The sequence below is a fragment of the Aegilops tauschii genome, chromosome 7, assembly GCF_002575655.3.
Source record: "Aegilops tauschii subsp. strangulata cultivar AL8/78 chromosome 7, Aet v6.0, whole genome shotgun sequence".
Taxonomy (NCBI): Eukaryota; Viridiplantae; Streptophyta; class Magnoliopsida; order Poales; family Poaceae; genus Aegilops; species Aegilops tauschii.
In genome coordinates, this window is record NC_053041.3 from 637,985,944 (window position 1) to 637,997,933 (window position 11,990).

Here is an 11,990-nt window from a genome sequence, read left to right on the forward strand (position 1 = left end):
GCAGTCCCAAACATGCCCTAACTCTCCTTCTCTTTGATTTTACATAAACAAAAGAGCTCACTTATTTCAAAATTAATTTTTAGACCCGACAGTTCTTCAAGTATTGGATACTTGTATCGTCTATAAAGAGATGTCTTCCTCAATTTCGTGAAAAAAAGGATAAATATACGTTCTCCGTCGAGAATTACTTGTCGTCGGAGAAATGGATGCATCTAAATATATTTTAGTTCTAGATAGATCATTTTTATCGATTCTCATGACAAGTAACTCCAGTTTGAGGAAGTAGAAAAATAGCTTCCATATAAAAGAGTTCGAATCTTGATTGAATTTGGTGGGTATAATTTCCAGCGTGTTGGTTGTAGCCTTTGCTCTACTGAATCTCGTTCATGAAACCTGATTTTACTGAGGCGATTGATCTGCAATCACAAAAAATTAAGGAATTAAAACAGAGGCCAGAAACCAAGAAGGATCCTGGCATTACGGTGCAACAGTGCAACTTGTCTGACACAACGGTACAGCTGAAAACCTCATTCACACGTGCACGGCGCGTGTCACTGTCAGACAACCAACCATGTCCAGCTCAACTGATACTCCACAGAGCTCAGCTCAGCTCAGCTCAGCTGGGATGACCGTGTTTATAAGCCAGCAGCGCCGCACAGACAGACAACACACTGGTCTCGCACGCACGCAAGCAGCTGCCCACACCAGCCATCGTCAAAGCGCTAGCTCCACCGGAAGCCATGGCGCGCGCCTTCGCGCGCTCCATCTCCTTCCCGCTTAGCCCGTCGAGGTCCTCGTCCTCGTCCAAGCCGCGCGCGCCGTCGTCGTCGTACCACGCGCGGTCCGTGAGCTTGCCGTGTCGGTCGCACCCGATCCTGGCGCACCTCCACACCCACATCCGCGCCGTGCGCGCCTGGGCGCAGCAGGGCCTGTCGGCGTTGGTTGCCTCCGTGGCCGTGGGACTCGCGCACGTCGACGCGCTCCAGGCCGCGCTCGGCGACCTCCTCGACCTGCCCGAGGCCCAGGCGGCGCTCTCGGGCGCCGGCGGCAGCGTCGACCGCCTCCTGGACTCTTTCCTCCGCCTCGCCGACGCGCACGGCTGCTTCCAGGAGGCCATGGTCGCGCTCAAGCAAGACGTCGCCGAGGCGCTAGCCGCCGTGCGCCGCCGCGACGGGGCGCGCCTGGCCTCCGCGGTCAGGTCGCAGCGCAGGGCCGGCAAGGAGCTCGCGCGCCTCGCCGCTGCGGCCAGGGAGTGCGCCGTCCGGCCATCGCGCCTCAGCATCCTCAGCGGTGGCCAAGGCAGCGCGGCGGAGGTGGAGGTGACGGGGCTGCTGATGGAGTCGGCCGCAGCGACGGCGTCGGCGTCCGCCGCGCTGTTCGGCACCGTGGCGGCCTTGTCGGCATCCGTGGCGTCGGAGACGTGCTCTTGCAATGGCACGGCGTCGCTGGTGTGCCTGGTGACAAAGAACAAGAAGAAGAAGGCGGCGCCGGGTTTCGGGGAGGACGAGACGGCGGTTGCCGCCGTGGCGGAGAGGCTGGAGGAGCTGGAGGAGTGCATCGAGGAGCTAGAGACCGGCAGCGAGAAGGTGTTCCGGAGCCTCGTGCAGACCAGGGTCGCGCTCCTCAACATACACACGCTGCACATCTTCTAGCTTTACTACTACCATCCATGAACCATGATCAATATAGAAGAAGGAATCCAGTGAAAATGTAAATATGTAGATGGCCAATAGAAGAAGGAGATTGTAACTCAATGTTAGTAGTACTAATCTTGGTTCTGCGCATCAATTAATGTTCAGAGTTCAGTGCATACCGGGAATTAAGCATGATGTGTGATCACTGATCAGTGGTAAATCTTTTCATTGAAAGAAAATGAGCAACTGAATACAAGGTTGATGTAAGGCGTCTTGTTCGGAGTGGATGTCCGGGCGACTGATGCCCATATCGATCGTTGGATTTTTGTAATTATCTTTGCTCCCTTCTATAAAAATATGGTATGCGATTGGCGTACTCTCGAAAAAAAATACACTGCACTCAACGTATGATCGTTCAGCCGTAGACAATGGGCCGTGAATTCGGAAAATTTAACTGTAAAGGCCCATCTGCGATTTACTGCCCAATCCCATATACGGAGAGGTCCATACAGGGTAGTTGCACCATATCAGTATTTTTTCTACGAAAAGTGTTCAAAAAGTGTCTTTTTTTTGCGGGATGTGTGTGTCTTGCTTATGCTAATTCATCTTGCCTAATTCTGCAGAGGGAAAAATCCAAGAGACTTACCATCATGCAAATTCCATCATGGACGCTGAATCGATAGTCCCAATTCCATCATGCAAATTAACAATTTTTTGTCGTGAAATCATGAGCAGGAGGGCTTGTTCTCGGTTGGCTCAGCATACCAAATGTTATTGGCATCCAAACATGTACACACATCAGGCTCGGAGTGTGAAAACAAATCTTGGACTGTTATGTGGAAGACTCGGGTCCCATCAAAGATCAAAATCTAACTATTATTTCTTGACAAAGTTTGGATTTTATTAGCTTAAATGGAGCATCAAGAGGATACAAATACTATGAGCACACACCCGGCCTCTACATAGTTAGGATGCACACAACCAAACACAAACACACACAAAAACACATCAATAACTAGCAAAGTCATAAAAGACCAAAGCTGCATGTGGGTGAGGAAAAAAATAAAGCGTTCAGACTGGATCGGCAAACCATATATAGCAAAGATCAAAATCTTATGGAGGTTAGCCCAATAGTTCCTAGCATCGATCGTTGGATTCTTGTAATTATCTTTGCTCCCTTCTATAAAAATATGGTATGCGATTGGCGTACTCTCGAAAAAAAATACACTGCACTCAACGTATGATCGTTCAGCCGTAGACAATGGGCCGTGAATTCGGAAAATTTAACTGTAAAGGCCCATCTGCGATTTACTGCCCAATCCCATATACGGAGAGGTCCATACAGGGTAGTTGCACCATATCAGTATTTTTTCTGCGAAAAGTGTTCAAAAAGTGTCTTCTTTTTTGCGGGATGTGTGTGTCTTGCTTATGCTAATTCATCTTGCCTAATTCTGCAGAGAGAAAAATCCAAGAGACTTTCCATCATGCAAATTCCATCATGGACGCTGAATCGATAGTCCCAATTCCATCATGCAAATTAACAATTTTTTGTCGTGAAATCATGAGCAGGAGGGCTTGTTCTCGGTTCGCTCAGCATACCAAATGTTATTGGCATCCAAACATGTACACACATCAGGCTCGGAGTGTGAAAACAAATCTTGGACTGTTATGTGGAAGACTCGGGTCCCATCAAAGATCAAAATCTAACTATTATTTCTTGACAAAGTTTGGATTTTATTAGCTTAAATGGAGCATCAAGAGGATACAAATACTATGAGCACACACCCGGCCTCTACATAGTTAGGATGCACACAGCCAAACACAAACACACACAAAAACACATCAACAACTAGCAAAGTCATAAAAGACCAAAGCTGCATGTGGGTGAGGAAAAAAATAAAGCGTTCAGACTGGATCGGCAAACCATATATAGCAAAGATCAAAATCTTATGGAGGGTAGCCCAATAGTTCCTACCAACGGCTAATTTGTTGTGTCATCGTAAGATGTACGTTGTGACAAATTGCGTCCTATGCGGTGCGAACAATTCCTAGAGACACTCATTGTTGGAATGCAACATGTCTCGATGTGTATGGGCCCTTGAAGACCCAGACATAGTGGAGGTACTGACGGGAACCAATGAACCTAATGCTAAAACATGGAATTTTTTTCTAATTGATGCTCTCCCACGGGCTGATTTCTTAACTATCTTAGTAACCCTCTGGGCTATCTGGCGTGCGAGAAGGAAAGCACTAGATGAGCAGGTTTTCCAACGCCCTCATTTGAATTGTCATTTCATCAAAATAAAATAAAACCGAAGAACTACAGGTTTGCAAGTCCAAACCAGTGTCTCGCAGTCAAGTCCAAGATGTTCATGCTCGTCTCAGTAGATCCCTGCGCCTCTTGGGTTTGCTAAAATTTGAATGGATGGAGTCGTTTCACGAGCTACAAGTGAAGGTTGTCATAGCGTTGTTTGCAAGGATTCTTCGCGCACATATCTGGGCACCTCTGCAGTAAAGTGTTCGAGCATTATTGAGCCTACTTCGCTTGAGGCTTTGCCATTGTGGGGTGCATTGGCCCTAGCCTTTGACGTGTCTATCACTAACATAGAGATTGCTTCGGACTGTAGAGAGGTCATCGCTTGTATCAGGAATAGTGCTAGAGGCATATATGGAAGTATCATTAGGGAGATTATTTGCTACAGCTCATCAATTCATGTCCAGGAAGGGAGTCTAATATGGAGGCCCAATACCTTTTAACACGCTCTTGGTCTTTTTGAGGGACGCCACATGTGGCTCGTCCTTCCTCACGACCTACATTGTATTCAGATGAACATTGTTACTGATTAATAAAAATAAAATGGAGCGTGTTTAGCCTGATAAAAACATACTCCCTCTGTCTCAAAATAAGTGTCTCAACTTTATACTAATTTTAGTACAAAGTTGTACTAAGTTCAAGACAGTTATTTTGGGACGGAGGGAGTATCAGTATTGTATTTTTTTTTTAACTCGATCGGCCAGACCAAAAAGAAAATCGCTTCAGAAATCAACAGACGTAAGCGTTCGGTGCATCTTCTACTTGCTGTTGCTGGCATAAAGTAGTTAATTTTAGCAAAACCGTTAATACTGAGATGCAAGGAGCCGCCGGAGTTGGGCAAGACGGCAGTAGACGGAGCACGGGAGGGACGGAGGGTTGGACAGAGCAGGATCGTCGACATCCCACCAATGGCGACGAGGGTATGTGGCCAAGACGCCATGTCACGTGAGAGCCGAAATTTTTATTGTGTCAAGCGCGCGCGCACACCCCTGCATGCCCACGCCCAGTGATTCGACCGACGAACAAGATGACAAAACGCGCAAGACGCCATCTCAAGGGACAGGACAGTACAAGTACAAGCCACGCCGTACAAAACGAAATTCGAGTTGGACATGTCGGCGCCAGTGTCACGCCCGGCGCACACGGCATGTCTCCCCGCTCCCCCACACGGCCGCTCTGGCTGTGTCACGATCGGATCGTGTCGGGCAGGCTGCGTGCTCATGTATATGCATGCTTGATGGGCGATGACGGTCGCCATTATTAAGAAACAATGCAGGCTTGCGTACATGTTACTCAGGGGCTATTTGGTTTCTAGCCACACCTTGTCACACTTTGCCACACCTAACCTTAGACAAGTTTGACCAAGTTAGGTAGGTGTTTGGTCTAGTCACACCTAAGGCAAGAAATTTTCTATAAGCAGTGAACCTCACATGTCATAGACATAAAACGTGTGGCAAGATTCCCTTAGGCAAGCCAATGTGTGGCTAACAATTTGAGCAACTCAACTAAGCCAAGTGTGGCAAAAATCATGTGGCAATATATGACAATGATAGTCACAATCCAAACAGCCCCTCACTCCGTTCCATTATTAAGACTATATTTAGGAACTGACGAAGTAATTTGCATGCGGCCACCTGCGTGAGATAGTAGTGACCATGTGCACCATCCCATCCATGACGCGGTATGACCTATGTGTTTGTGTTGAGGCCTAATATGATTAGCTGGGCACGCATGTACGTGCCCTATTCTATGTTACTGTCCTCAAAGTGGATAGTAACATATGTGATGTCACGTAAGTCATCTTTTATTTAGATATAGACTCATTTTGCCTTAGGCTGGTCGTAATGGGAGTATCATAATCGGTATCATGCATGTCAACTAGACTTTTTGAATGATGTGGCATAAAATTAAATGAGGAAAGAGAGGATGTGGTATCATATTATGATATCGTATCATATTAAAATGTTGTACTAGTTTGTGTCATGCATGACAATTAATAAGGTAACCTAAGATACTAACTTAAGACTAGTATCGTATGCATGATACTACTCCCCATTATGATACCACATCCATAAGTATATGATACTCCTTATTATAACCAGCCTTAGAGTTTGTTATGTTACAGTAACATATTATATTACCATAAATACCTCTCTTCTCCTTAACTACTTGCCATATAAGTGAACTTGTCTTGAGATGTGTTATGTTACTATTTATGTTACTCCCACTTTGATCAGCCTATTCTCACATCTCAAATAGAACTAGTATCAGTTAAGCTGTAGTGTGGTCTGACGGTGGCGCGCGTGCACGTGTTGTCGAGGTAAACGCGTGGTGAAATTAGAGATTTTTTGCTGTCAGTCCATAATGCCAGGATCGCTCTTGGTTTCTGGCATATGTTTTGGATTGCATTTTTTTTTTGTCATTACAAGTGGATCGCCTGAACAAAAATCAGGTTTCTGGTCGAGCTTCAGAAGATAAAGCCTAAGAACAGTGTGTGAGCAATGGCATAAACTAATGCGTTCCACCAAGTTGTATTTCCGTGGCTTGATTGTAACACTACAAAAACCGTTTTCTTCAGTTAGGATTTATTGAAAAATAATACCAGGACTAGTTCAATTTAACTAAAATTAACCGTGGATCAAATTATTGGTTCTGCAACTGCTAAACTTTTTTTTTCTGTTCTTATTTAGCTCATGCGATGCGGCGAATTTTTTAGAGTGGCATCTAATTTTCTTTTTCGCGAAGCATTGGTAATGTGTGTCGTAATTTACCAATGAGACTAATAAGAAGTTGAGTGCTGTTACCCATGTCAAGGCTGGAACCCTATGGTCACCAATGCAGCTTTATAAGACCAGTGTGGTGTTCTTTATAGCATGAAACAAAAATCAGATGTCACGAAAATGCCAAAAAGGTTCGTGTACAATAAAGTGTCAAAACTTGCAGGAGGAGGCAAGTGGGTTCTTATTGTATTCCGTGTTGTACATTTGGCCCGTTGGCCACTTGACCTTGGCCGGAGACACAAGACATGGAGGTGAGCGAGTTCCTTGGCAACATCAACATGAACGGCAACACAGCTGGCGCCTGCGTACCACGCGTCCAGATCTCCACGATAGATCGGACAGCTTGCTCCTAGCACTAAACATTTTCTATCCGGAAATGTCCTTGGCACTAAACGTTAACACCACCACACCTACTACATATGTACTAGGCAGTAGTACAAGTTATATTTATTAGTGATTTTGTTAAGTGTGATAATTAGCTGTGGCCAGGGTTCGAAATTTCAATGAAGTTTCCAGGATTTCATATATTTCGATTGGTCCGAAAGACATGTAACCCGAAAATTTCCAGCAAGATTTAATCTATAGTTTAAATCAGGTTACAATTCATTAAAATTTATTAAATTTTGACACTCAAAATACAGAAGAATTTAAAATAGGTGACGTCCGAAATTTTTCCGTTTATGAATTTAAAAACCTTGGTTGTGGCTTGTCCTCTTGTGACTGCGCAACGATCTCCTATGATAACGACAGTAATATATTATCATCTGCGTTGCAACCTGGACAGGGAGTGTGGCCGCGTATGGACTGAATTAGGTCCTGGACTAATTTGAATGTCAGATCCGCGAGGCGAGGAAGGGCAGGTTCTTGGCGGGTGGGCCGATGCTTCTTCCCTATCCAAGTGGAGTATATACATTGCACGGCGGCAGCCATCGTTGAACTTAGATATAGTGATGGGATATTCCCATGATTTTCTATTGTTAATGGAACCGGCGCAATGCCTTGTTCTTCTAAAAAAAATCGAAACTGCTCCATGGACGACACTGGTGCCCGACGTGTGCACGATATGTAAATCCAGCGTCCTATGATTCACTCATACGCATGTACGGCCTGATTTAACAATCGTCTGTGAATCGTCCTGGTTTTATCGTGTGCATAGCATGACTCAAAGAAAATCTCGTGATTTACATGATGAATGCAAATATGCAACAGTTGACAAAATTTATGTAGCGTTTTAAATGTGGCAGGATCAAGAGGAGCGCTGAGCAGCAACTAGTTAAGGCAGGCCGATCGACCCGTCTCTAGTCAATGGGGCCTCATTTGTTTAAGGCTAGTGGATCAATGTAGGAGCAATGCTACACGCACATAATATTTTTACATGGTACCCCCTCCGTTTTTCTTTACTTCGCATATTAGCTTTTGTCAAAGTCAAGCTTTGTAAACTTTGACAAAGTTTATAGACAAAAATATTAACATGTACAATAACAAATCAATACCGTTCGATTCATTATTGAATATATTTTCGCATCATATACATTTGCTATATTAAATATTTATATTCTTTTTTATAAACTTGGTAAAACTTTACGAAGTTTGACTTCAGTCAACTCTTAATATGCGGAGTAAATAAAAGCGGAGGAAGTATTACAGACTGGCTTACCAGGCTGATTTTGACTAGGTAGAAACAAACTGACGAGCCCACCCGCGCAGAAAATTGAGTTAATTGCAGGGAACTACCACACTTTGGCACGTTATAACGAATCAGTACCATTAGTCAATTTTTTTGCCATGCAGTACCAACTCTAAGCCTAAGTGTTGCAAAACGATCTGACAGCCGTATAAACGCATATTGACCACATATCTGACCGCCGGGACCCGTGTGTCAGGGGCTGACGTGGCATGCTCTTTTACAAAAACAACCCTTACTTTTTATTTAATCACGCATATATCCTCTATTTTTTCAAAAAAAGGTCTTGCCACAAGAACCCTTTTTTCAAAAATGACCCCACACGCGCGTCCCGCCTGGATTCGAACCCGCAACGTGCCGTTAGAAGAGGATGCTCGCTGCCGCTGCGCTGCTGCTGCTCCTTTTCGTCTAAACTGCACGCGTAAGTTTAATTATACTTTGTGCCATTCGTTTTTTTACGAAGTAGAAAATCGCGCGACCGCCGAATCGATCCCGCCGAGTCGTTCGCCGTGCGCGCTTGCTGCCTCTGCCACACGCCATCCTATGCGTCAACTAGTGGCTGCCTCAACTAGTACATGTATACTATGCAAAAAAATAAAAAAACTAGTACGTGTATACGTCTTTAAACTCCGAGCCGTTCCGGTTTTTATGCGATACTAAAAAGTATTATATGTCCATCGCGTCGTACAATTAAAAAAATGTTCGCCTCATCGTTTAATATGTATATTGAACATTTTTTAAGATACAATGATCTTATTTAAATATACAATATCATATTATAAAAACTTAATCGTGTATATATTGAACATTTTATAATATACGATGTCTATATATATGTGTGTGTATGATTTTTATCAATATACACACACTACATTCGGTCTGAAGAATAAACCTGCTAGTCTCTGCATTGTTTTTGGGTTGAGTTCAAAAAATTTAAAATTACTCTGAAAGGTAAATAAAGTGTTTGTGCATTTAAAAAAAATGTTCAGAACATTTTTGGGAAAAGTTGAACGCGTATTTAAAAATTGTAGTATTTTATAAAATGTTCAGCATGTATTATAAAATTTATTACGATTACACAATAATTTTTAGTACATGTTATCAAATTTTTGAGTAACTGTGCATTAAAAAAATACATGTTATCACATTTTTTTAAAATGTGTTGGCCTCACTAGGCCACGGTTGGGCCATGCTGCAGCCCATGCAACGCTGGCTCGTTTAGCTCGAGCGGATCGGGGATTCAGGGACGAGGGACACGGGCGGTGGCGTTTGAGGGGTTGTTTGGTTTGTGACTAACTTTGTCAAAGATTGCCACACCTAAGGTTAGGCATGTTTGACCAACTTAGGTGAGTGTTTGGTTCAAGCCACACCTTAGGCAAGCCACACTTGGGCCCCACATGGCATACACACAAAAAGTGTGGCAAGATTCCCTTAGGCTTGCCAACTTGTGCCTCTCATTTTGAAGAACTAACCTTAGGCAACCTTGGCAAGAATGTCTGGCAAAGTGTGGCAATGCTAGGCCTACAACCAAACAGCCCCTGAATCCAGCGACGGTTCCGGCCACCGCTCCGCCCTTAGCCCTCGTCGCCTAACACGAGCCGCTGCTCCGGCGAGCTAACTGCTTCTCTGCTGCACCGGCGAGCCAGCCGCCGCTCTGCTGCTCCGGCGAGCCAGTGTCTGGGTACCGGCGAGCCAGCGACGGGGCTCCGGCGAGGGGAGGCCGGCGAGGTCGAGGCGGCGGGGCTTTGAGCGATTAAATTTACAACAAAGGTGTTTTCTGCAAAAAAATATGCCAGGTTTGGCTCCTGAAACACGGGTCCCAGCGGTCAGATACACCGTCAATACGCGTTTATACGTGGGTTAGACCGTTTTGCAACACTTAGGCTTAGAGTTGGTACTGCATGGCAAAAAAATGACTAATGATACTGATTCATTACGATGTGCCGAAGTGTGGTAGTTCCCTGCAATTAACTCCAGAAAATCGGGCGGGGGCGGGGGGGGGGGGGTGGGTTCAAGTGAAGGTACTCTAGCCACTAGGCCGTCGAGGCCGGACCACTAAGCTTGCTCGAAACCACCCAGAGGTTCCTTAGCCATTCAGCCCAGGGGGATACTTCAACAAGGTCTAGGCCTCTGGACTGGGCTCAAGCGCCACCGTCAACAGCGACCACGTCAGGACCACCCACTACTAGTCATGTCATTGCTTACACAAACAAGGGAAGCAACCAACACCTTCGCCAAGCTGCTCGCTTGAGAGCAAGCCGTACAACCTGTCTGCTAGGGCCACAACCGCGATATCGGATAACCCCGACCCTCACACTATTGTCGGTCTTCAACGTATGAGCCCACATGAGGACATTAGCACGACACAGCCAACCGAACCACAGGACAACCCTAGCCATGACCACAACCCTATATGAACTTGGTCCAATCCTCCGGTGACCCCAACATAGTACACACAAACCAAAAAATGAAGGGCAACTATGACGCTCCCCCCCAGCCCTCGAGCGGTATGTGGTGGCCATGATATTCATGGCCACGACCACCAACTTGAGTTAGCGACCCCTACCCCGATCTGGGCAGCGTGGGCTCTCAGGATAGCGGGGTAAGATGGCCCTTGGCCCTCCTAGACAGGACCAACCCACCCTCGACAAATGACCACTCATCGGCACCACGCAGGAAGGGGACCCGTCTAGCGTGACCCAAAACAACTCGGTCTAGGGTTCCGGTCCCATCACATAACTCCACGTGGGCAGAGACGGCATGCCTGTTCTCACTCCCTACCGGACGGAGCTTTGTTCGGCGGTTCAGCCAACAATGGCGATAGGAAAGGGAAGAGGAGGGGTCGCTACTGTAGGAGACAAGTGCCCAAAGGGGACAACTTGGGAGAGAGATAGTTGTTGCTTATTCATCATATACCATCATCGTTTCTTCTCCTAGAAAAGAAGTTGATGACCTGTAGGCCTTCCACCTCCACGCAACATTAGTCTCCCAGGCTTTCGCCCATTGCGGAATATTTCCCACTTTTGCCTCTCGCAGGAGTCTAGGTTGTGTCTCAGTCCTAGTATGGCTGATCATTCTCTCGGAGTAGTTACTGATCACGCATGATAGGAGAAGTTTATTCAACATGCATGATCTCGCACTTTACCTAGATTTTGGCGAGTTTTATAAATAAAAAGGAAGCTGCCATGTACATACATGCATATATGCACACACACACACACACACACCTCCATCATTTTTGGCCTCCTTTGGTTCATAGGGTAGAAAAATTGTAGGAATATGAAAGTCATAGGAAAAGTAATGATATACATCTCAAATGCTATGAATAGAAACAAAAAAGAAGATGCCTTTGATTCACATCATAGGATTTTTTTTTCACCGAGTCTAGTCTAATGTTTATTTTCCTATGAAATGTGAAGGATAGGAAGAATCCCTTCATAGGAATAGGAATTATCCCTATAAACCAAGGGGCCTAAAAGAATTTTTCCTATGAAAATCATATCCTATGGAATTCCTCCAAACCAAAGAAGGCCATTGTTTGAAATATTGGTACGCGAGCATACCCTTGAATCCTTCCA

General features: G+C 45.3%; 1 protein-coding gene across 1 annotated transcript; it reads left to right on the forward strand.

The window, feature by feature from the left end:
* The first annotated feature begins 696 nt into the window (after positions 1-696).
* LOC109759654 (uncharacterized) lies at positions 697-2,249 on the forward strand. Its single transcript, XM_020318475.4, has one exon. The coding sequence runs from the start codon at positions 741-743 to the stop codon at positions 1,650-1,652; it is 912 nt and encodes a 303-aa protein (XP_020174064.1). The 5' UTR covers positions 697-740; the 3' UTR covers positions 1,653-2,249.
* The last annotated feature ends 9,741 nt before the right edge of the window (positions 2,250-11,990 follow it).